The sequence below is a fragment of the Eublepharis macularius genome, chromosome 1, assembly GCF_028583425.1.
Source record: "Eublepharis macularius isolate TG4126 chromosome 1, MPM_Emac_v1.0, whole genome shotgun sequence".
Taxonomy (NCBI): Eukaryota; Metazoa; Chordata; class Lepidosauria; order Squamata; family Eublepharidae; genus Eublepharis; species Eublepharis macularius.
This window is the reverse complement of record NC_072790.1, coordinates 226,898,147-226,920,278: the sequence shown is the minus strand read 5'-3', so window position 1 is coordinate 226,920,278 and position 22,132 is coordinate 226,898,147. Positions and strand designations below refer to the sequence as shown.

At 45.0% G+C, this 22,132-nt stretch overlaps 1 protein-coding gene across 1 annotated transcript; it reads left to right on the top strand.

Annotated features, from left to right (window-relative positions):
- Positions 1–1,659: 1,659 nt before the first annotated feature.
- Positions 1,660–22,109, top strand: BBS1 (Bardet-Biedl syndrome 1). Its single transcript, XM_054990358.1, has 17 exons — positions 1,660–1,714; positions 3,794–3,870; positions 5,756–5,790; positions 6,526–6,798; positions 8,134–8,180; positions 10,370–10,408; positions 10,562–10,634; positions 11,286–11,417; positions 11,831–11,937; positions 15,085–15,205; positions 16,168–16,326; positions 17,115–17,184; positions 18,039–18,197; positions 19,040–19,173; positions 19,902–20,036; positions 20,349–20,435; positions 20,731–22,109. The coding sequence occupies exons 1-17, from the start codon at positions 1,677–1,679 to the stop codon at positions 20,815–20,817; spliced, it is 1,773 nt and encodes a 590-aa protein (XP_054846333.1). The 5' UTR covers positions 1,660–1,676; the 3' UTR covers positions 20,818–22,109.
- Positions 22,110–22,132: the final 23 nt, after the last annotated feature.

The window sequence follows — 22,132 nt, the reverse complement described above, 5'->3', positions numbered from 1 at the left end:
AGTTGCCTGTTATATGTGATTGAGTAATTAAAGTGGTATTGCTACAGTCCCGTGTTATTGGTTTCTCCTTGCTGAAGATGGGCTTACACCAATGGGGGAGTATATCAGTCCCTGGTGGCTGCATCCTTGCTACCCTGTTTGATGGTCCGAAGCTACTATGGGCAACCCTGGTAACAAGTATATAACACAACAAACCAAGGCTCAATACAGTCAAAACCCCAAAGGTGTAATTCAATTATATATATTATAAAGTGCAAAAGTGCTACAATTTCATTATATACATACAAAAGTCATGGAATTACAGAAGTGCATCAGTACAGCGTCCGTTCATAAATCAATGTACATAAATTGCAAAATACACAAATATACATTTGTCCGGAAACAATTCAATTAATTAAAGTGCAAATGCCACAGTTAGTAAGGGGAAGTCGGTAGGTAGGAGATCGTGCCGCCAGAATGTTGCAATAACAGTCCATAAAGTCAATTATATATACAGGAAAACGCCGACGGGGGTTTGCAGGCAATTGTAATTAACCCGTTTCGTGAGGACCACTCCTCACTTCCTCCTGGGCGTAAGATCTTTCGGACTGGACATAAGTGTGTCGCAAGCACGAAAAACAAGATCTCCCACCGTTCCTCCACCAGCGTGATTCACGGACAATGTACATTGATTTATGAACGGACGCTGTACTGATGCACTTCTGTAATTCCATGACTTTTGTATGTATATAATGAAATTGTAGCACTTTTGCACTTTATAATATATATAATTGAATTACACCTTTGGGGTTTTGACTGTATTGAGCCTTGGTTTGTTGTGTTATATACCCTGTTTGATGGTGGCAGAGGACCAGCTTTGCAGCATGAGTCATGGCAATATGCAAACAGGCACTTAAATGAGAGGTACTTTAGGTAAATTGGCTATTTTGCATGCTCTATAACAAACTAGGGTTGCCAGCATCCAGGTAGTAGCTGGAGATCTCCCGGAATTACAACTGATCTCCAGGCCACAGAGATCAGTTCATTTGGAGAAAATGAAGGTAACTAGCAAAATGATGCTAGTTACCTTCAAAGTCCTCCTGTACACCACAAAAGCAGTTTCTAGCCCCATATGGCACCTTACTAGCACAGAAACATGTACAATAGCAGCACCCATTTGAGCACCTAAAGCAAAAATGGCTTGTCTGGGTTACCAGCTTTTTTCAATTAGCCAAAATGATAAAACTCTGGCTGGGATTTGGGGAAAGAGACGGGCTAGATAGAAATTATGCATTGTCTTTCAAACGCTAAGTTTATAATCACCCAGTGACATGGATAAACAGAATGGAAACCAAAATCTATTCATAATCTTCCATTACTAAACCTTGGAAACTCATTGCCACACTGTAAAAAGGCAGGGGTGGTGTAGTGGGGCATGTACAGTTCGGGTTTTCAAATTCATACGGGTTTTGTGTGCACTATTAGCAATGATAGTTGAACATTAAACTTCCATATCCAAAGACAATCTATCCGGCGGGAAAGGCAGAGAAGTGAGATTTCTGAACGCAGCTCCTTTCCTTCAGGAGCGTTTGCGATAGTAACACGCAGTCGTTCTAGGGGGACGCCTTTTCTCGTAGCACCCATTAGCAGCCACGAAGTTTCCATAGCAACGTTCTCAATTTAGCCGTGGTTTTGTCATGGCGGCCACCTCCTCCTCCAGCAGCGCCGGAGAAAGGTAAAGACTGGGCGGCTATCATGCCTAGGAGAACTATTCTTGTAGAAAGGAGATTTTTTTTCTTTCCTCCTTCTGGATGTCTGGGAGTCGCCTCCTGTGTTTCCGAACTTGAGCCGGGATTTCTAGGCGAAGGGGGTTTGTGGCTAGAGCAGGAAGGCTGGTAGCTAGGATTCCTGGGTCCGTTAAGGGGAAAGGATGAAACTTTTAGAATTCAGCCTAACTAGGGGGTCCTTTTGTTGCTACCCACTTTATCCGTATTCCGGCAGGGCTTACATCTTTATATTCTGCATTGTGATCGGCATAAGTGCACAAATGCTGCTTTCCCCATTGGTATATTTGAAAATGAAGTGTTATGAGGTCCATTTAGGCTTGCCAACAGGCCTGGAGAAAAGTGTTCTGCCCTTTAATTGATGCTTAATATGTAAAAATGGTCAGTGGAAGCGTTTTATGGCATGAAGATCAATAACTCCACTTGTTAAATAATATCCCGTTAAGCCTTATTAAAAGGACAGAACACTTTCCCTCCAGGCAGTTGGCAACCCTAGTTCTATTTCTTACTCAAGGGAAGTTGTTGCCCAACGTAGTAGCACAGGAAAAATACAACCGGAGTCTAGAGGCCTCTCAAAGTCTTTGAAACACCTGTTTTGTTTTGCTGCTATAGGCTAATGTAGTTCCATCTGCGTAGCAGTAAAGGCCCTGACTTCTCTAAAGGAGTTAATCCATATGTATTGTCGAAGGCAAAACCCACAACAACCAGAGTTAATCCATACTTTATCATGTTCCTGGGATATTTATGCCAGTATTCTCTTCAGGGTAGATGTAAAGTATGGAAGAAAGATACACCTTTCATTGATTTATCTTTCTTCCATAATGTGTCTAGTTTTTCAGCTTTACATTGTAAGCCTGTAAACAGGAAATAAATATTTTCAAAATCAAAAAGAGTCCAGTAGCACCTTTAAGACTAACCAATTTTATTGTAGCATAAGCTTTCGAGAATCACGTTCTCTTCGTCAGATGCATGGAGTGCAGAAGGAAACTGGTCAAATATAGAGGAGGGGGGAGGAGGAGGAGAGGGGGGATGTAAACAACTCCTTTGATATGGAGATGCAGACAGCTCCTTTTGGTGTGGGGATCAGTTTGCTTGTGTAAAGGTTCAAAGGAGTTTGCCGTGTTAGTCTGTAGTAGCAAAATCAAAAAGAGTTCAGCAGCAGCACCTAGACTATCCAATTTCACTGTAGCACAAGCCTTTGATAACCACAGTCCTCCCCGCCAGATGCATCTGACAAAGAGAAATATTTTCAAGTTTTTGTAAGGTGCCTAGCATTTTTAGATGTTTTATAAATAACATAACAATAGCAATGTCACTCCAAACACACAGTAGGTGGATGAAATGTGTTTATCATACATCCCTGTGAAATGTGCATTTCTTCTTCTCATGTTGTATCTTCCCCAAGTATAACAGCAGTGTAAGCAAGGTGATGGGAAGCAACATCAACAACATTCAGTTTATATACCGCCCTTCAGGACAACTTAATACCCACTCAGAGCAGTTTATAAAGTATGCTATTCTTATCCCCACAACAATTGCCCTGTGAGGTGGTGGGGCTGAGAGAGCTCCTAGAAGCTGTGACTGACCCAAGGTCACCCAGCTGGCTTCAAGTGGAGGAGTGAGGAATCAAACCCAGTTCTCCAGATTAGAGTCCCGCTGCTCTTAACCACTACACCAAACTGGCTCCCGATAGAATCCAAGAGCCCTGGGTTTGTTTGTAAGACTGTCAACTTACTGTTAGAATAAAAAGGGAATAGGATGAATTTGTATGCTGTGTGGTCACTTGGGAGTCAGGATACTTGAGTTCTTGGAGAGCAAAGTGTGATTTTAATGGTCAGAGCTTGGGAGTTGGGATGTTGCATTTACTAGTCTAGAAAGGCAGAGAAAGGCCTGTTGGTTGTGATGGGGAAAGTGGGACTTAAGCCCCATGAGGATTTGCTTCTGAACTGAAGATTCTTGCACAGTCTCAAAGATATTCTTCCATCTACCTTTTCCTCAATTCTTTTCCCCACCTGTACCACGTCTGCCAGTACTCAAGCCAATTCCAAATGGCTGGATGCACACTACGACCCGGTGGCCAACCTGTATGCGTTTTCTTCCTGTGTCAGTAAGTCTAAACCTCTATTCCATCTCTTCCCTAACCAGGGGTGTCTCCTGTTTTGAGGAGGAACAGGGGAGATCATAACTTCTGGTGGTTGCAGCAGGATGCCAGAGGTATTTTGAAAAGATGTTGGTTTTCCCTAGGCTTATAACTAGGTTTGCAAGAGGCAAAGATGTGCTTGGTTCTCCATCAAAGTATATAAATTATGCAGATTTGGTACTATGTGTTGTTGTGGCTAACGAGAACTGGGAGAAGAGGTGTTCAATTATAGCAACCTTTGCATGGAAGTTTACATCCTTTTGGGTTAAAAAACCAGCGTGATGGCCTACAGGGGATTTCAAATTTTCTATATTTTAAGGCTCCTTTATGCACTGATGTGTCTGCCAAGGGAGCCCCTGCACGAAGAGAATTCTGGGACATATTAAGGATGTATTCAATCTCAAATGAGTTTTGCCATCACCATGCATGAAATTAAAGTGGATCCTAAGACATAGTGAAAACTGCTTGGTGGGAAAGATCAGCCATGGTGAAAGAATTGATGGTCATTCAGGAAAAAACACTGCCATCTTCTCTTTGAATAACCTCTGGTTATCTTCTGACAAAACCTTGGGGTTCTCCAGAACACAGTTAGAAAGCCATTGGCATTATGCATAGATCTATCAACAACTTTGGACCATTTCACATTCTCAGCTTACTCTCACAGGGCTGTTCAGAGGATAAACAGTGCAAATTTATATTGCCCTGACATGTCTGGAGGAAAGACAAGTTACAAAAGACAGATAAAATCAACAACCGATAGCTACATGATTTTCGCTTAAAACTTCCCCAGCTTCTGTAAATACCTTGTGGTCAGGAACCAACCTTTTTTTCTCATGCTATAAAGCACCCTGTTAATTCATGCCATTTGCTAGCAATGTCTGATCTATGGCAAACTCCAGTTTGATCCTTGATAATGTTTGCCTTTGATTGAATGGTGGGGAATCCAGATTCTGGCATTTATTAAAACTGAGACAGTGTAGGCAGTTATTAATTTAGTTTGCCTAGAAATTGTACCCTCTGCCCCCCCAAACTCTTTCTCTAATCTCAGATGTGTAGGGATTAGATATGGTTGCTCACTGGTGAAGGAAACCCTCTCTGTACATATAGAAAAGAGCGAGTCCAGTAGCACCTATAAGACTAACAAAATTTGTGGTAGATGAAGAAGTAAGCTGTAGCTTACGAAAGCTCATACCCTACCACAATTTCTTTTAGTCTTATAGGTGCTACTGGGCTCTTTTCTACTGCTACAGACAGCCTCACACAGCTGCCCATCTTGCTATATCTCTGTACATGTTCAGAGGTTCCTTTCTCTTTATTGTTGCTGCACATATCACAGAGCTTAGTCCTACCACTGGTAATGGGTTTAGGTGCTTAATCCTGGCAAGGCATGTAGCTCAGCGCAGCAGGATGATGGCAGCCAATGGAATAGCTTTCCCCAAGTCTGTAATTCCAGCTGAGGATGTCATAAGTGAAGATCTTCTGTCTTGGCTGCCTTCCAGCTGGGATGTAGCTGCTTACCTGGTTCTGACGCCATGTGCCTTAGAAGGCCTCTCTTAATCTTAACTGGTCAGGAGATGGCAAAAGCTAATGTTTCTGCCACTGACTATATTATCTAGAAGGATTACTCTGGAGCTGGGAACTCCAGAAGTGTTCTCTCCTAAAAATGTAATATGTCTCCTGGTTTGAGCTCAGAATAATATTTCAAATTCCTAAATGACAGCATTGAATTTTTTGGGAGCCAAAGGTGGCTTGCTAGCCAATATATTAAATTAATTGGTTTATAGAAGTGCTGAAAAACTAGCTGTGTTTCTGGGTCTCATTGCATGGGCTGACATATGGTTTTCTATTCTAGCTCTGGCTGACCTCCATGGTGATGGAGAATATAAGGTAAGAGGGCTGATTGGACTCACAAACCTCTCTCAGTCTGGTTGCCCATATGTCCTTTTCCATTGCACCCTCCAACCTATGGCCAGTCTGATACTTCTCTATCCCAACTTCACTTCCCTGATTGGTCTTATTGACTGGGCCTGTTCATACATGTTCATGCATGTATTAATGCATGCATACAATTTTCCCCTGTAGATTTTGAGTGCATGTTCCTAGTCCTCTTTGTTTGTGTTTGTTTCTTGATTGACCGCTTACTTTATCTTGGGGCTGAGAGCTTTAAGGGGAAGAGCTGTTTCAGATCTCTTAGTATATTTTATCCTTAAAAAGCAGTCCCAGAGGACCAAGGTTGGATTAGGGATATGGTATGGGGAAAGTGAGTAGCCCCTTTCCCTGAACCATCTTCTGAATAGATATCTCCTTCTCCTGTTGCTGTTGTTGGCCCCAATGGGTATCTGTCTTCTTTCATTTTAGGGCTACTAGTGTATGCGGGGGGTGGGGTCTTACGTTGGCAAAACTACATGGAGGTAGAATGATTAATTCTCTGTTCCATACCTCTGATGCAAGTTAGGGGAGGGGGGCATAGTTGCTTTATGAGGTTAAAAGAAATTCATTGGGAGGCTGATAGCTCTGACATAAAGTGTAATTCATTATTCAGGGAGTTAAAAGATCTTGAGTGTACACTCTTGTGTGATAATTTAGGCAGGTCCTTACCTCTTTTTTTTCCCCCTTCACCAGCTTGTGGTGGGTGACCTAGGCACTTCCTGGCATGACATGAAGCTGAAGGTGTACCGGGGCACGGATCTGCTGAGTGAGAACGCCCTGCCGGACATGCCTGCTAGCGTTGCTGCCTTCCTGATGGAACAACACGAGCCACGCACACCTGCTGTGGCTGTAGCCTCTGGGCCTTTTGTCTACGTGTACAAGAATCTCCGTCCCTATTTTAAATTTACACTGCCACCCATGGAAATCAACCCCTTGGAGAAGGATGTCTGGGAGCAGGCTAAGGAGGTAAGGAGAAGGCATATGGGCTCAAACATGGAGGCTGCTTTGTGGCTGGGAACTCTTTGGGATAAGGTCCTTAGGCACAGATTGTCCCCCACCTTCCTTCTAGTGAGGCTTTTGTGTGTTGTGAACATGATTTTTGGCCCAGGGAGGGGGGAAATAGCTCTTCTCTGGACTGTCCTGGGCTGCAAGAAGTCCTCTCTGGCTTCTGACACTACGGCCCAATGCTAAGGGTCTCAAGTTGCTCTCTGCATTTTTGCTTGCTCATTTTCTCTGAGCCTTGCAGCATTGTGGAGGCTGCTAAATCAGGTACATGGGAATGGGAAGAGTCCCTTCTTCCACCGTCACCAAGTTGCCTTTTATCAGTATTCTGGCTGAACCCCATTATTCTTCCGGCTGGTACTTATATCTGGAGGTTGGGTGAGGGTGAAGCGTCTCTTGCCTTAATTCTGAGCGTCCCGGGCTCACTAGGCTTTGGGTGTTCAGTGCCCATGGATTGTGCTACTGTGATCATCGGGTTCCTCTTTGGGGTTGCAGAGCTCAGAGCTGGACCCTAACATGGGGATTTTTATTTTATAAATTATTAACTTCCTTTCCAGAGAGATGCTCTGGATAAAGTGATAAACAATAAAATCAAGAACAAAGAAGGATGAAGGAGTGGTTCTTTGGACTCCTTCAGTTGCATACTTCTGTTGTAAGACAGTTCCCCTTTGGAACTGTATCCTCGTTACACTCCTGTAACTTCTGCCTGCTGTTCCTTTAGGATCGTAATTTTCAAACTTTCTACCTCCAGGGCACCCTTCCTACAATGACTTCTCCGTGTTGCTGAGGATTCTGGACATGCCTGCAAACGCAGGGTCCTATGCAGATCTCTCATATTTAGATAACATCCCATATAGGTTGAGAGTACACCTAGTAGAGATTTAATGTTCTGCAGGGAAAAATTGGCAATGGTCAGCAGGATTTCTTTGAAGGATACTTGTCACCCATTTCTGACCTCTTCAAAGAGCCTCCATAAGTTTCCAAGGAACTTCAGGGCTTCATGGAAAAGCTTGCAGATCAGTGCTTTAGAAGCTTTGTGCAGCTTACATGGAGTGATCCATGTCCTCTTAAACTGAACACTGCTTAAGTTTCATGTACTTCCCTGCACATGCTTGTGGACAGCAGCTCATGATTGGGTCCCGAGGTTAGCCTCCTAGCTCTGAAATGCCTGCGACTGTCTCCATCTCCATCAAGGAGAGGTGATGAGAGCCTGGGCACTGCATTTTTTTCTGAATTCTCTTTAGTGTGTGCTAGAACTGCCATAGGCAGCAGCTGACTATTCTTCTTCTCTCCTTGAAGGACAAGATTGATCCGCTGTCACTGAAAGAGATGTTGGAGATGATCCGGTGAGGAGCTCAGAACCCGTGTCTTTTAACTGAGTTTGGAGCCCTGGAAGTTGTAGAATAGAAACTTCAGAATCCTAAGAAGCACTGGAGAGATGTGGATAAATATGTGATGAAGGTTCCTTACACTTGAAGGTCTTGCTTCATGGTCCTGCTATCTCCCCCCACCCCCCACACACACTATTACAGCGAATTTAACTATAGTTTCCACACAATATTGTCATGCTTCCATGAACCTTCCAATTTTCCCTGGCTGTTCTGCGATTTCCCCAAGCCTATTTTAATATGATTTTTCTTTGAATGTCTTACCCAAACATAGGTTACGAAAGTATGGAAGGGAAGTATGGATTTCTGCACCTCCCAATCAAATCTAGCATCACGTCCAATGCCATTTTCCCTCTGCCTGCTATTCCCTTTGCTGCCGCCAGGAGGCTTTTTGCCAGTTTTTTTAAAAAATTGCCACCTTGATTCGAAGAGATAAAGCTAGATAGAAATATTTAAAGAAATCTATAAATATTGGTATATGCACTATACCAACTAAATTAAAGGAAAAATAGCAAAAAAGGCCACCCATGGTGGGTAGGGGGAAATGATGAGCAGGAGGGGAAAGCATGGTGTAAAGCTCTGCGCAGAAGTACCATTGCCACTGTACACATCTGTGCATTCCTAGTGGTAAGCAGAGCAGAATCATCACCGTGGAAGTGATCTAACGGTGGCATCCTAAGTAGAGTTGTGTCTTTCTAAGCTCATTGACTTCAGTGGACTTATAAGAATGTAACTCTGTTTAGGACTGCAGTGTAAGAGGCCAGTCTGCCTGCCTTCAAAAAGCAGTCAGGGATGGCAGTAAGGTTGAAACTCCAGCCTAATGCCACAAACACAGGATCATCCCTCTTCATTAATCTGAAATGGCCACCTCGCTCTGCTTCCATATTTGGACTTGGAATCCTCACTTCTCCCCCTAGCCTTTTTGCTTGTTAAATATGGAGCATGTTACTGTCAAGCACTTGAGGTGGTGAAAGGGTTGGCTCCCTCCTCCGTTTCGGTACGTACTTCTGAATGTCGTTCAAAGAGATTGTGAGGTTGGAACAAGGATTCCGGATTAACTACTGTCAAATGTGAGAGTGGTGTTGTAGATGTGAGTTGGAAAGGGTGGGAAAGGTACACTGCGGACCGGGATAGGCCAGATGAGCCTGATCTCATCAGAACTCAAGCTAAGCAGGGTCAGTCTTGGTTGGTAATTGGATGGGAGACCTCCAACAAATACCAGGGTTGCAGAGGCAGGCAATGGCAAAACCATCTCTGTTATTCTCTTGCCTTGAAAACCCCACCAGGGGTTGCCATAAATCAACTATGACTTGAGGGCACTCTCCACCACTGCACGCACGCACACAATGGGTGACTAATATTTGCTTGATAATCCTGCATGAATGCCCTTGTCCAATAGCCAGGGTTCAGACATGCCTTAAGCTCAGCAACACTAATAGCTCTGTTAGTTCCTTGGTGAAAGAAAGATGTTTTGCACATGCTGAGAGGGAGTCTGCACTTCATTCTTTTTTGAGCTGGCATAGATTTATCTTGCTCCTCGTCAAAGGAACTCAAGAGTGCCTGGCAGACATAGTTCTCCCCTCTTACATCTTCATCACTATTTTGTAATGTAGCTTAGGTTAAAAGGGAATGACTGGCCTAGATTCACTCAGTAAGCTTCATGGCTGCCCACTTGGAAGGCGAGATTTTTAACATTCCCACGGAACAGTTTTGGAACTAAGAGAGAACTGGTTTGAATGAGATCTTCTGATAAGTGCATGACTTAACTAAAGGCTAGAACCTGGGGCTCTCAGAGCCAAGTTTATTTATTTTATTATTTATTTACAAAATTTACACCCCACCTTTCTGCCCTCATTAGGGACACCCAAGGCAGCTGACGAAAACATACATAATAAAAACACACCTTAAAAAACCATTAAAACTAAACCAAACTATTAAAGTAATTAAAACCAAGCTCAAATATACATACAATAACATGAAAACAACAATTAAAGCATACTGCAGGAAGAGGAGGGATCACTGAGGGGCCATGCGAAACATCTTTACGCACTGGTGGATGATGGCAACACTTAGTGAGAAAGAGGCTTCAGGCCCACCTCATGTATGTCCTTTGTGACTTACCTGATCTATTGTTCCTTTTCTGGCAGAGAGAAGGCTGAGATTCCTTTGTCTGTGCGGTCCTTGAGGTGAGTTCTTTGGCACCGAGCCCTATATACCATACCTTGAACAGAGGGCCTTGTTTTGAACCCCTTTCCCCCCAGAGGATTGGTTTCTCCTTTTATGGAAGCAGGGATCCTCCTCTGTGCCCTGCCTCATCCCTTTCCCCTCTGTTTCTGCAGGTTCCTGGCCCTCGAGCCCCCTGAGATGGGAGCATTTGTGAACCAGTACAAGATGCAGCCAATCAAGCGCCAGGTAGGGATTCCTGTGTGGCCAGATGGGGTTTTTCAGAGCTTTCAGTTTCAGGTGCTTCTCTGAAAGATTCCTGACTGAAAGGAGCCCAAAGACCATCTTTAGGCCCAAAAGGAGTCCAGTAGCCATTCGTGACCCTTGCAGATGGCCAAAGTACTTCACTGAGATTATCTAAGCAACCCTTACAAAGGAGCCTACATACCTAAGGGATCACCTCTCCCTGTATATGCTTGCCTGCTTGCTAACTGAGATCAACCCACAGTTCTCTTCTGGCCCCTTCTATCTGCCAAGTATGCCTTGTTTCAGGGAAAGCTCAGTTCTTTCTCCATCATGTCTCCAACATCCTTCCAGAGAGGTCACTTTGAAAAGACTGTAAAACTGTACTTTTTGAAATGTAATTGAATTGTACTATTTTAGGGTAACTGCTAATTTTCTTTGTCCAATTCAGCAGTTCGATTGTGTATTTTCATTCGTTTTTACTGTGCATTGTGTTCTTATGCTAATTTAATCTGGTTTGTTCTAAAATTGCTTCAGATTGCTCTGGTGAAGTGAAATATAATTCTCCCATTCATTGTTAATCTGGTGTCTTACTAATTAAAAAAAGTCCCATCCGCTGGTTAGAGGGGGCTAAAGGATGCCTCTTACATCTTTCAGACAGTGATCACGTGCATGGCTACTCTGAAGAAGAACATGGCAGATGAGGATGCCATCAGCTGCCTGGTGATTGGAATGGAGAGCAATGAAATCCTGGTTTTGGACCCCGAGGCCTTCACCATCCTGGCAAGGGTGAGGCCCTGGAGAAGATTTATGTGAAATTCAAAAGCTTGCATCCTCCTCTCTCAATCCCAACTGACCCAGTGTGTGCGTGAGAGAGATTTTAGTTATTGCTTGGGTTTAACATGACCATCATTCACTCACTGTTCTCAGTTACTGAATTAGCTATCAGGCACACAGTCCAGCATCTGGAAAATGTCTGTTAAAAAAACAGTTTCTACCCCTTATGGCACAGAGATGACCTCGAAGCCTGTGGGCAGTGTCTGAAATTGCTAAAGCTTCAGGTCATGGGGAACAGGGGAGGTAGAGGGGAGGGGAGACTTCTCATTGACATTTGAAACCTCAGACAGCCTGATAATCCCCATTCTCAACTCAGGTGCTGGAGTGCCTGGCCTTACCTCTGGCTTCTTTGTTTTCCGTGGCAGATGACAGTGCCAAGTGTACCAACCTTCCTGGATGTCATGGGCCAGTTTGACGTGGAATACCGCATGACTGTGGCTTGCCGTAATGGATGTGTATACATCTTCCGCAGGTAGATGACTGCTGGGCAACACTCTTGTCAAAAGGAAGATGGTGGGAAGGAAGTGGGGTGGAGGAGGGACACAGAACAAAAACATGGTGGCATGTATGTTCCACATCTAGCTCAAGCTTTCTCTCATACATGCCCCCATGTTTTTGTTCTGTGATTCATCCTGAATCCAAGTGGCATTTTGGGAACAAACTCCCCTCTTCAAGCCCACTCTCCTTCTCTAGTTCAGGTTTTCTTGGCTCTAGAACCAATGTCTGGTGACAGAGCACAGCTCTGGAATGTAGCAGTAAAAAAGTGGATCTCTCAGTGTATTTCCAGCATACGTGTTTGGCCTTACTTAGCCATGGCTTCCAACTTTACAGGCATTCTGTTTATTGTGTAGTCTGTATGCATATGTGTTAGACATGCAGTCTCTCTGAATGAGCCCCCCTTCCAAACTGGACCCTGGAGTTCACAAAGACACCCAAGAATAAAGATGGGGGGGAAGCTTCTTCTCCAATGTCCCTCCATTGTGTCTTAGGCAGGAGCTGCAGACTTAGGTCTGAACCCTCAGCTAGAAGTTCAGGTCCGGACACAGACCTCAACATTGTCTTTTAGGGATCTGTGACAAAGTGATGGCGATCCAGAGCAAGCTTGAAGTGCGGAAAAACTCAAGATTTGAGCAAAGTAGAAAAACAGGGATAGTTTTATTGAGCAAGATACCAAAACATTTATGCTGTTATACCAGACACACAAGTAGTCCAGTACCACACAGCCCACAACAAATGTGGAGTGTCTTAGTGCCCACATACACTCTGTACACCATGTAAACTTAAGAGAAGGTATGGATAGCGGGTGGGGAAGAGGAGAAGATAGTAATCCTAAACAGAGTTCTCACCCTTCTAAACCCACCGACTTCAATGAATTTCAAAGGGTGTAACTATGCTTGAGGTTGCACTGCATATTACTTGCTGTATTCTGCATGGGGAAAGTGTCTTGGGGTGATGTCTAAATTCCAAGAATCTGATGATCCAGCAGGCCTATGACCTGGAGGTCCAGGCTTCTCAGTTTGTGCAAGAGGAGAGGCTTAGTGAGAGCTGGGGGTAGGGGACTGAGCAAGAGTGCTTTGTAGTTATCAAAAAAGAGGTCGAAGTGTGAGTGGCACAGGTAGTGGAGTGGGGCGGCAAGAGATCCAGAGTATGTAGCAGCAAGGTTAAGATCCAGTTACTCAGCACACGCAAATGGGGGGAGAGTGTAGCTCTGATATAGGAGCCAGATAGGTAGAGAAAACGTGATTTCCACAGGCTTTTCCTGGGAGAGCTTGGGTGGTTGTGGTTAATGAAGTCAAAGGCAAGCCTTCCCGTTGGTTGGGGTTGTGGGATCTAGGAATTTCCTGAGGTAATACTTTATTTACTGAGGACTGATGTCATTGGAGATTCTTTGTTAGGAAGGAATGGGTCAAGACTGTAAACTAAATACGAGTTTACTAAATATGGACTGTAAACTAAATATGAGCAGTCAGTGTGATGTGGTGGCAAAAAAGGCAAACTCAGTCTTGGGTTGTATCAAAAGGGCCATTGCATCGAAATCACAGGAGGTCATAGTCCCTCTCTATACTGCCTTGGTCAGGCCACACCTGGAGTACTGTGTGCGGTTCTGGAGGCCTCACTTCAAAAAGGATGTAGACAAAATCGAGAGGGTGCAGAAGAGAGCGATGAGGATGATCAGGGGTCTGGAGACTGAGCCCTACGAGGAAAGGCTGAGGGTCTTAGGAATGTTTAGTTTGGAGAAGAGGAGATTGAGAGGGGACATGATTGCTCTCTTTAAATATTTGAAAGGCTGTCATTTGGAGGAGGGCAAGGAGCTGTTCAGTTGGCAGCAGAGGATAGGACCCGAAGCAATGGGCTTAAATTACATGCAGAAAGGTACCGGCTGGATATTAGGAAAAACTTTTTCACGGTCAGAGTAGTTCAAAGGTGGAATCAGCTGCCTAGGGAGGTGGTGAGCTGCCCTTCACTGGCAGTTTTCAAGAAGAGGCTGGATAAATATTTGTCAAGAGAAGCTTTAGGCTCGTCCTGCATTGGACAGGGGGTTGGACTAGAAGGTCTGTATGGCCCCTTCCAACTTTGTGATTCTGTGAAGACAGCTGAGCAGGGTGCCTAAAAGCATCTTGATTGAGTTTAAACAGCTTAAAGAGTGGCCTAAGAACTGATAATGCATGATGGAGTCAGTTTCTTTCTGAACTTCAGTTGTATCAGGGAAACGTCTCTGGGTTTATCATTTACCACACAAGCTGTAATTTGGCTATAATTTGGTTATGCTGGGTTTCCCACTCCTACCTATTCTTCAACCGATTTGTCTCCTATTATGCTGCATGCAGTCTGAGGCAGGGCCTGCAAGACTCAGTGTTGGGCTGGTCACAGGCATGAAGGATAGAGAGACTAATGAAAAGGATGCTCAGAGTATGTGGCAACAGTACAGAAAAATGCACAATTCACAACCATAGTCTGTATCTCAGTGGTGTACTATTTTAAAGACACCAGTGCTTCCTATGTCGGAAGAACAGTCTGTGTGAAGTGACTTTCAGTGAGCTGCAAAGGCTTTGGAGCTCAACTGGCCTTACTAAGGCAATATGAGGAAGCCAGCAGCTTTTAAACACAGGACAGACCAAGTCAATGGATAGGCCATAGTCCTTTGCAGTCCCCTCTCAGTAGTACTGTTTCTTGATTCCTGATCATTTCAAAGAATGTATTTATTTATAGCCCATTTTTCTCCTCAGTGGGGCCAAAAGCAGCTTACATTACATTTTGTCATCTCAGCAACAACCCTATGGAGTAGGTTAGGCTGTGTACGAGTGGTTCAGGGTCACCAGTGCACTTCCATGGCAGACAGGGGATTCAAACCTGGGTCTCACAGATCATAGTTAGCAGTCTAACCACTGCACCATGCCGGCTCTCTCATAAGCGGCTTATGCAGGAGTGCGTACTGGTAGATTGTGTGCTGTGTTAAGTGGCACAGGAAGCCATTTTGGATTTTCCATCTAAAGCAGTAAAATGTGTTTGACCAGCTCTCCTCCAGGGTCACCCGTGTAGTGGGATGGGGGTAAGAACGTCTGTGAGGGCTATTGGAGAAGTCTCAGTGCTGATCCGTCAAACTCTCTCTTCTTTGTAGAGACTCCAAGCGGCCCAAGTACAGCATTGAACTGAGCTCTCAGCCCGTGGGTTTGGTTCGGGTCCAAAAGAACATCGTGGCTGCCTGTTCTGACCAGACACTTCAAGGATATACACAGAAGGTTGGAAGGGGGATTATTTATTGGGATGTAGGGCTGAGTCGGTTTTCCTCACCTGAGTTGTAAGTATATCCGCTGGGATTTGGCTTGAGCTGCAGTGTGCAAAAGGGGGCTTCGTTTCAAGGGGCATTAGAGGTAACTGGGAAGGGAACACGCTCTGCAGGTCTGGTTTTTTCCCATAAGGAAACACCGCCAACTTACATTTCACACAATACCGTTGCCTCACCCATTCGTAATAAAATAACTTGTGCGTAATATTGCCATAAACAAAGGGGTGAATATATTGATCCCAGTATTGTCAAATGTTCAGATACATACGTGATGGGTTTCCAGGTACATCCTGTTTCATATAAAACCTTTCGAAGGTATCATTTTACAATTTCACTAACATCTTTACTTCCAAGGAAATAAAATTGTAGCGGTGGTTTAAGAAGACAATCACACAGTACTATTTAAAGAAATAATTCTGCAATAGAATTCCAAGAGAGTAACACTTTAGTTCAATATTGGGTAACCATTGTATGCTCTTCTTTTTTAGTCTTTCAAACAGGCTGTCCAGCTTGATTTGTTCATTAAAAACATTGCTGTAGAGGTAGGCTATCATGAAGGCGATCTCTTTAATTGATAACTGAGAAAGGACAGAGAAGAAGATTTTACCTGGAAACTCATGCTGGGCATAGTTGCACATTAACATTGTTGGTGTCAGTATATTTAATCCAATGGTTATGAAGTCCTATTAAATACAAGTTATTTTTTTTATTATAATGGGGGATGCAGCTGTGTTCCTGCTGTCTTTCCTTCTTTTGATTCTTCTACCTAAAGAGGGTGCTGCTGCAGCTTCTAACTTTGTTCTAAGGGGAAAGCTACTTTTAAATGCAATGTTGATCCTTCACTAGAGGATTCAGTTGAGGAGTAGGTTGAAGCAACCATGCCTACATATTCTTAGCAGCATATTCTCATGACAGGGAAAGAAACTCTGGACAGTATCACTGCCAGCAACGCCAATGACCATGAGCCTGATGGAACAGAAATCCCGGGGTTTCCAGGCTGTGCTGGTGGCTTTGGCCAACATGGAGGTGCACATGTACCAAGACAAGAGCCTTGTTACTGTCATCCGAACACAGGTGGGATGCGATGGAGTATGTGGAGCAAACGTTTGGGCTGGAACGGGAGCCTTTCCCAGTTCTGTGGAATGGGGAGGCAAATTCTAAAAATTGTAGGTGTGTTTCTGAGATCCTCTGTTCCTTTGTCTTGCCCCTTGCTGTGGAAAGGGTATTGCTTAGGGAGTTAAAGAAGGAGAACTTGAGAATTGGGACTCCTAGCTTCTGTAACCATCAGAAGTGTCTCCCGTTAAGCTGAAATGCATCATCGATAGCAAGGAGCAGCCTCTCCTATAGTTGCCTTGACATAGAAACTTTGTGACAAGGAGTATCATCTGACTACCTAAGGGGTGGCTGGTCTGCTTGAATTCCCTCCTTTGGCATGAAGATCGATGGTGTGCCTTGCCTGTCATCCCCATCGGCAGCCAGTTCAAGAGCCATTGCAGACTCCTGACACAGACACAGTTCTAGGAGGGGAATCCCTGAGGAGGTTGTTGCAAAGCAAGGGAATGACATGACATGGCAGAACTCTAGCAGGGAATGGGGAGAATGAAAAAGAGAAGAACAACAGCTCCTCAGGCCTAGCAAGAGATGATCTTGTCCATGCTGAAGTGAGTGGAAAATAGTACGGGGGAGAAAGTGTAATGGAGGCAGTGGAGGTGGCATGCTGATTAGGACCAGGAGTCAGAGAAAAGTCAGAGAAAAGGGGCGAAGAGAACTTTGGCAGAGGAGCTAGGAATTGGAGGGGGGGGGGGAAACGCAACCTCTACCGGCACTAAGAAACTCTCTTTTCCTGTGTTTCCTGCTGCCAGGATGTGGTAACCAGCATCTGCTATGGCTGCTATGGGCGGGAGGACAACACCCTTGTCATGACAACTAAAGGTAAGAAATGAAAAGCTTGTCTTGATAGATCAGCCCATCTAACCCAACAGTGTCTTCAATAGCATACAGCCAGCTGCCACCCCACACTTTGTTGTTTGTTCCCAGCATCTCATATTCACAGGTATACTGCCTCTATTCAAGGATGATCTGGGTGGCCCTGGAAATGACAGGACTGCAGTCTGGTTGCAGCATCCAAGGACCTCTTGGCCCCAGTGGAGAAGCTGTAACTGTGAACAAGCCCCCTTCTTCATAGGAAGACATTTCTCTCTTTCTTAGAATGGCTTAAATTGGCAGTGAAGGCTATAGTGTTTTCCTTTTTTATTTTAAAAAAGAGGGTGGAAATCTTTTCCTCTTGTGGATGTACATTCGAAAATACAGTATCAGAAAGTTTTCCAGTGCCAGAAAGTTTGCCATGCCTCACGCCTGTCTGGCCTTCTAGAAGTTGCTGCAGCCTGTTTTATTCTGGAAGAAAGACCTTTGATGTGTTTATCCTTTGACCATTAGGTTTTTGAGACTGTGCGGGTCTGTTGTAATGCTATGACTTTGTTGGTTGCTTTTTGGGGGTTACCGGCTGCTGTTTTATGGATTGGTTGCTGCTTTGTGAACCTTCTCATGAATTTTAAGCTAACTGCTGCTCTCTAACTGTTTTATCCTTGGTGGTATTCTTTGCATTGGTGCAGCTATTGTGGTTTATTACCCTCTTTGAGAGTTGACACTTGTCAATGAGAAGGCAGGCTATAAAAACCTTTAAAATAGGTTTTTAAAAACCACCTGTCAAATGGTGTCACATGGGAGGAGGGTGGCTTTATACCCTGCAGGACTACTTACCCCTGCTTTGTACCCCCTTCTCCTAGGTGGAGGTTTGATCATCAAGATCTTAAAGCGGACTGCTGTGTTTGATAGGGGTGATGCATCTACAGGGGTTCCCACTGCCCAGAGCATCAAGCTCAATGTGCCCAAGAAGACAAAGCTGTATGTGGACCAGACACTGAGGGAGCGGGAATGCAGTGTGGGTGAGTAAATGGGGAAAGTGGGTCTGTTTGCATGGTCCCCTTGATGGCCCAGCTGGTCCGCCTCAAGGCTTAGCTACACAGCCTCTTAGCGGGGCTCCAGCTGCCTCTATCTCTGGACCAGTTTCTCCCCTTCTCCTCTGATCCTGGGAGTCTCAGCTGTTTAAAAAAAGCCCCATGGTACTATCATAGCCCACAGTACTATTATAGCTCACATGGTCAGAGAGATGAGAAGCCCACTAAAGGGAGAAGACAGATTTGTATGAGGAATCACGACTCCTTAGGGAAGTCATTTGCATGAAATAAGTATCTCCTGAATGCTTCAGGGAGACCTCAGCCAGGCCAGCATGGCCACCTGAAAACAAAGTGTATTTGAAAGCACTCTGAACTTTGTGAGGATTGCTTGACATGGACACTTTCCTGGGCGGCTGCACTCTTAGAGGATGACTCCAGAAAGGTGCCAGCAAGCGAATGCAAGCCCAGGTGTCCATTCTCAGAGTTTGATGGCAAAACACCTGGCCTCCTGACCCTCTGTACACAGAGAATTTGAGAGCCAGTGTGGCATGGTGTTTAGTGTCACACTGGGATCTCGAAGACCAGGTTCAAATCCTTGCTTTTTGTTGAAGCTTGTTGCATGACCTTGGACCAGTCATATACACTCAGCCTATCCTATCTCTCAGGGTCGTTGTGAGGAAAAAACAGAGCAGAGGAGGAGGATGTAAGCTGCTTTGGGTCCCCATTACAGAGAAAAATGGGATAGAAATGAAGTAAATAAATAAAAAATGGGTGGGCAAAGGGGGAAAATATTAGAGATCTTCTTTCTGCCTCTTTCCCTGCATGTCCAGCCATGTATCAGGTGTTTCAAATGGAGTTGAACCGTATCCGCCTCCAGGCGACACGCACCTATGCCCAGGCACTGGAGTCCAGCCTGACTCCCATCACAGAGACACTGCAGGAACCGCTCAAGATGAATGCTGTGGTGAGGAGGAAGCAGGGGGAGTAGCACAGAGGAGGGGCCACGAATGTGGACATGTCCAAGTGGCCTTTAACTCTTCTGTGGACACAATGGGGTTGTGGATTGGGTGCTTACAGTAAAATGAGAGATGAACGCCCTCTAAGAGCTTATCTGTAAACTGGGCGATAGTTATTCTCTCCATGGAACCTGGGGTATTTGTGTATCTGAGGGTTGGGGGGAGTGGCAGGGATTTCTGAGACTTCTCAATACCATCCCAAACTGCACTTTTGGGTGTATAGCGTGTTTTTAGGGGGAGGTAAGTCTGTTCCTCGGGGCTTGATGGAACTTGGGATGTCAGCAGGACTATGCCATAGAAAAGAGAGGGGCTTCACTGTTTAATTTTGTAGGAACTAAAATGGTCACAACAAGTCATCAGACATGCTTGCAAATCAAATCTAAGCAGGAAAAAATTGGGGACATGGCATTGAAAATCCGGGCATCTGTGCAAAGACTAGGAGTGCCTTCCCTTTTTGAAAAACGATCAGAGCTTCTTTGGGGGTGCAAGTTGCTCTCCTAGCTGGTTTCATACATCAAGCATGGATGCAGTTTGGGGGGCTGGTAGCAGATGTTTAGAGTACTTTCCTCCTGATGGGACTCACTGGCAATTTGCTGGTATGTTGTTCCCCAGCACGCTCCCCATGGTCACAATTGTTCAGTCTCCACATTTCCCCCTCACACACACTCCTGTACAGGTCCAGGGCATTGGCCCCACCTTCAAGCTGACCCTTCACCTCCAGACCACATCAGCCACCCGCCCAGCCATCAACCTTCTCATCAGTTTCCTGTACGACGAAGGCCTCTACTACATGGCACGTCCCTTCTTCAAGGTAACGCTGCCCCCTGGATTCCTCTTCTTTTCTCCCCTGCAGTTTTCCTTATGTAATGCCATTGTTCAAAATACTACTACTAAAATGTGTTTGTGACATCAGCAATGATCTCTGAATACAGCAACCACTGTAACACTGTACCACTGCATTTTCAAAGGCCGTGCCCATGGGGGCTTGTCCCCTTCTAGTGCAGTGAAGGTCTCCTCTTTGGGCATAGTCTCCATATTGCCACACTGTACACTCTGCAGATACATTTTTATTCCACTTCAGCACTTCTGCACTGAGAACTTTGTATCGTCTTCCTCCCTTCAGGCTCCTATGTTGGTCCCTGGGCTGAATTACCCCCTGGAAACCTTTGTGGAGTGCCTGAGTGACAAAGGGATCTCTGATGTAATTAAGGTTGGTGCCCATGCCTTGATTTTTCTGCCTCTTGTCCCCTCCCAATCACAATCATCACACTTGCCTATCTTATGATGGCATACTCAATTCTCCTTTTAGAAATGAAGAATTCTTATCCCAGAAGAAAAGCCTTGCTCCCAGACAGAGATTTTGTCCACTGTCTTCCACCTCCAAGTTGGCTGCAGTGTTGGCATCCTGCCCTCCAGGTGGCCATATCCCAAACAGCTCGGCTGACTTTTTGAAAAAGCAGGGGGCATTGCTCCTCATTTATGTTTTGACTCCCTTTGCATTGCAGGTGTTCGTGTTGCGGGAGGGAGAGAGCGCCCCATTGCTCATGGCGCACATCAATATGCCCGTCAGTGAAGGCCTGGCAGCTGCATGAACAGTTGGAATTATGGTGAAAGGGAAAAGGGAGAGCAGTTTTAGCCTGTAGGCACTTTTCTGGGGCGAAGGCCTCTTCAGTAGCACGCCCTTTACCTCCATGTGTTCTGGGGTGGGGCATCCCAGGACAAGGAAGATGCCATTCTTTGCTGTGGTAAATGATGCTCCTTCCTGCTAGGAAGACGCCAGGAGATAGATCCAGCTCTGAACTAGGCAGCTTCCTTCCCAGGTTTGGCGGAGCCTTTGACAGTGAAGCCGGTGGTCTGAGTAGCCCAATGAATGATACTGTTCCTTGAATTGGTGCTCTGTGTGTGTATATCGGCAGGCAGTGTGTGGAGGTGTTTGAGGCTGTGTTAGTAGCCCACCGGGAATGTGTGTAAACAGGAACATATAAAGCCATCATGCTGAGTCACTTTGTTAGCTCATCTAAGCCAATCTTGTCTCCTCTGACTGGCAGCCGCTCGAATAGATTTTCTGGTATAGGCTTTTTAAAGTGGACAGACAGGATATAGATGAGGTAAAGTAAAATAAACCTGGCCCTCATGCATGCAAAAAGCATGCATTCAAACTGTTCTTTGAGCAAGTCTAAAAACAAAATAGGATGCTTTTATCTAAGAAGACCTTCTGATTCCAGATGTAGAAGCAAGTGCTTGTGAATCCTACAGAAGGGGAGGAGAAATGGCCATTGCCATCTTTGGTATTGCCGCATTATCATACACTCTGCCCTGGCAGCCAGTGAGTATCAAGGCTGAGTCCCAACTCAGGTTAAGCTCCACTGTCAGCTTGCCTTCCTGTCACATAGGACACAGCTTAGGTCGTCCCTTAAGGGCCAGAATCACCTATTAATCGCCCTTCTCATCTTTTCTCCTCCCACTTTGAACAGAAGTTGCACACTGCATTGTGGCCTTGGTATCTCAGCCGCTTTGAACCATCCTGTTTTCTTTCCATCTCTGGTAAGGGAGGTGGAGCAGCTACACTGGGAGGGCCTTTCCTGTTGTGAGGTGGACAGTGTCATTGTACTTTTTTCCACAGCTGTGTGGTTTCTTTTTGGCACCTTTTGATGAACACAGAGGTGTGAATAAGCAAGTTCTATCCCCATTCTCAGTTTTAACCACTATCTTCATGAGCGACTGCTGAGTTTCCACTGTCACGAGATGCTGGTTTGGCAAGTGGCTTATAGTTTGGAGGTTTGTGGGGGTGGGGTAGGCAATGATTCCTTTCTACACCTGGTAATGCTGATTTTCCTGAAGCTTAAACATGCTGCATTGAACACATTAGGGTAGTTCCTGGATTGTTAAGAACACAGTGGATGTTAA

What these genes read in the sequence shown, in the direction of transcription:
- BBS1 (XM_054990358.1), top strand. Translation starts at nt 1,677, where the DNA reads ATGGCGGCCACCTCCTCCTCCAGCAGCGCCGGAGAAAG. An exon ending in TCTGGGAGCAGGCTAAGGAG is followed by an intron (nt 6,799 to 8,133) that starts GTAAGGAGAAGG and finishes CTCTCCTTGAAG; the next exon opens with GACAAGATTGATCCGCTGTC. An exon ending in TGCAGCCAATCAAGCGCCAG is followed by an intron (nt 10,635 to 11,285) that starts GTAGGGATTCCT and finishes TACATCTTTCAG; the next exon opens with ACAGTGATCACGTGCATGGC.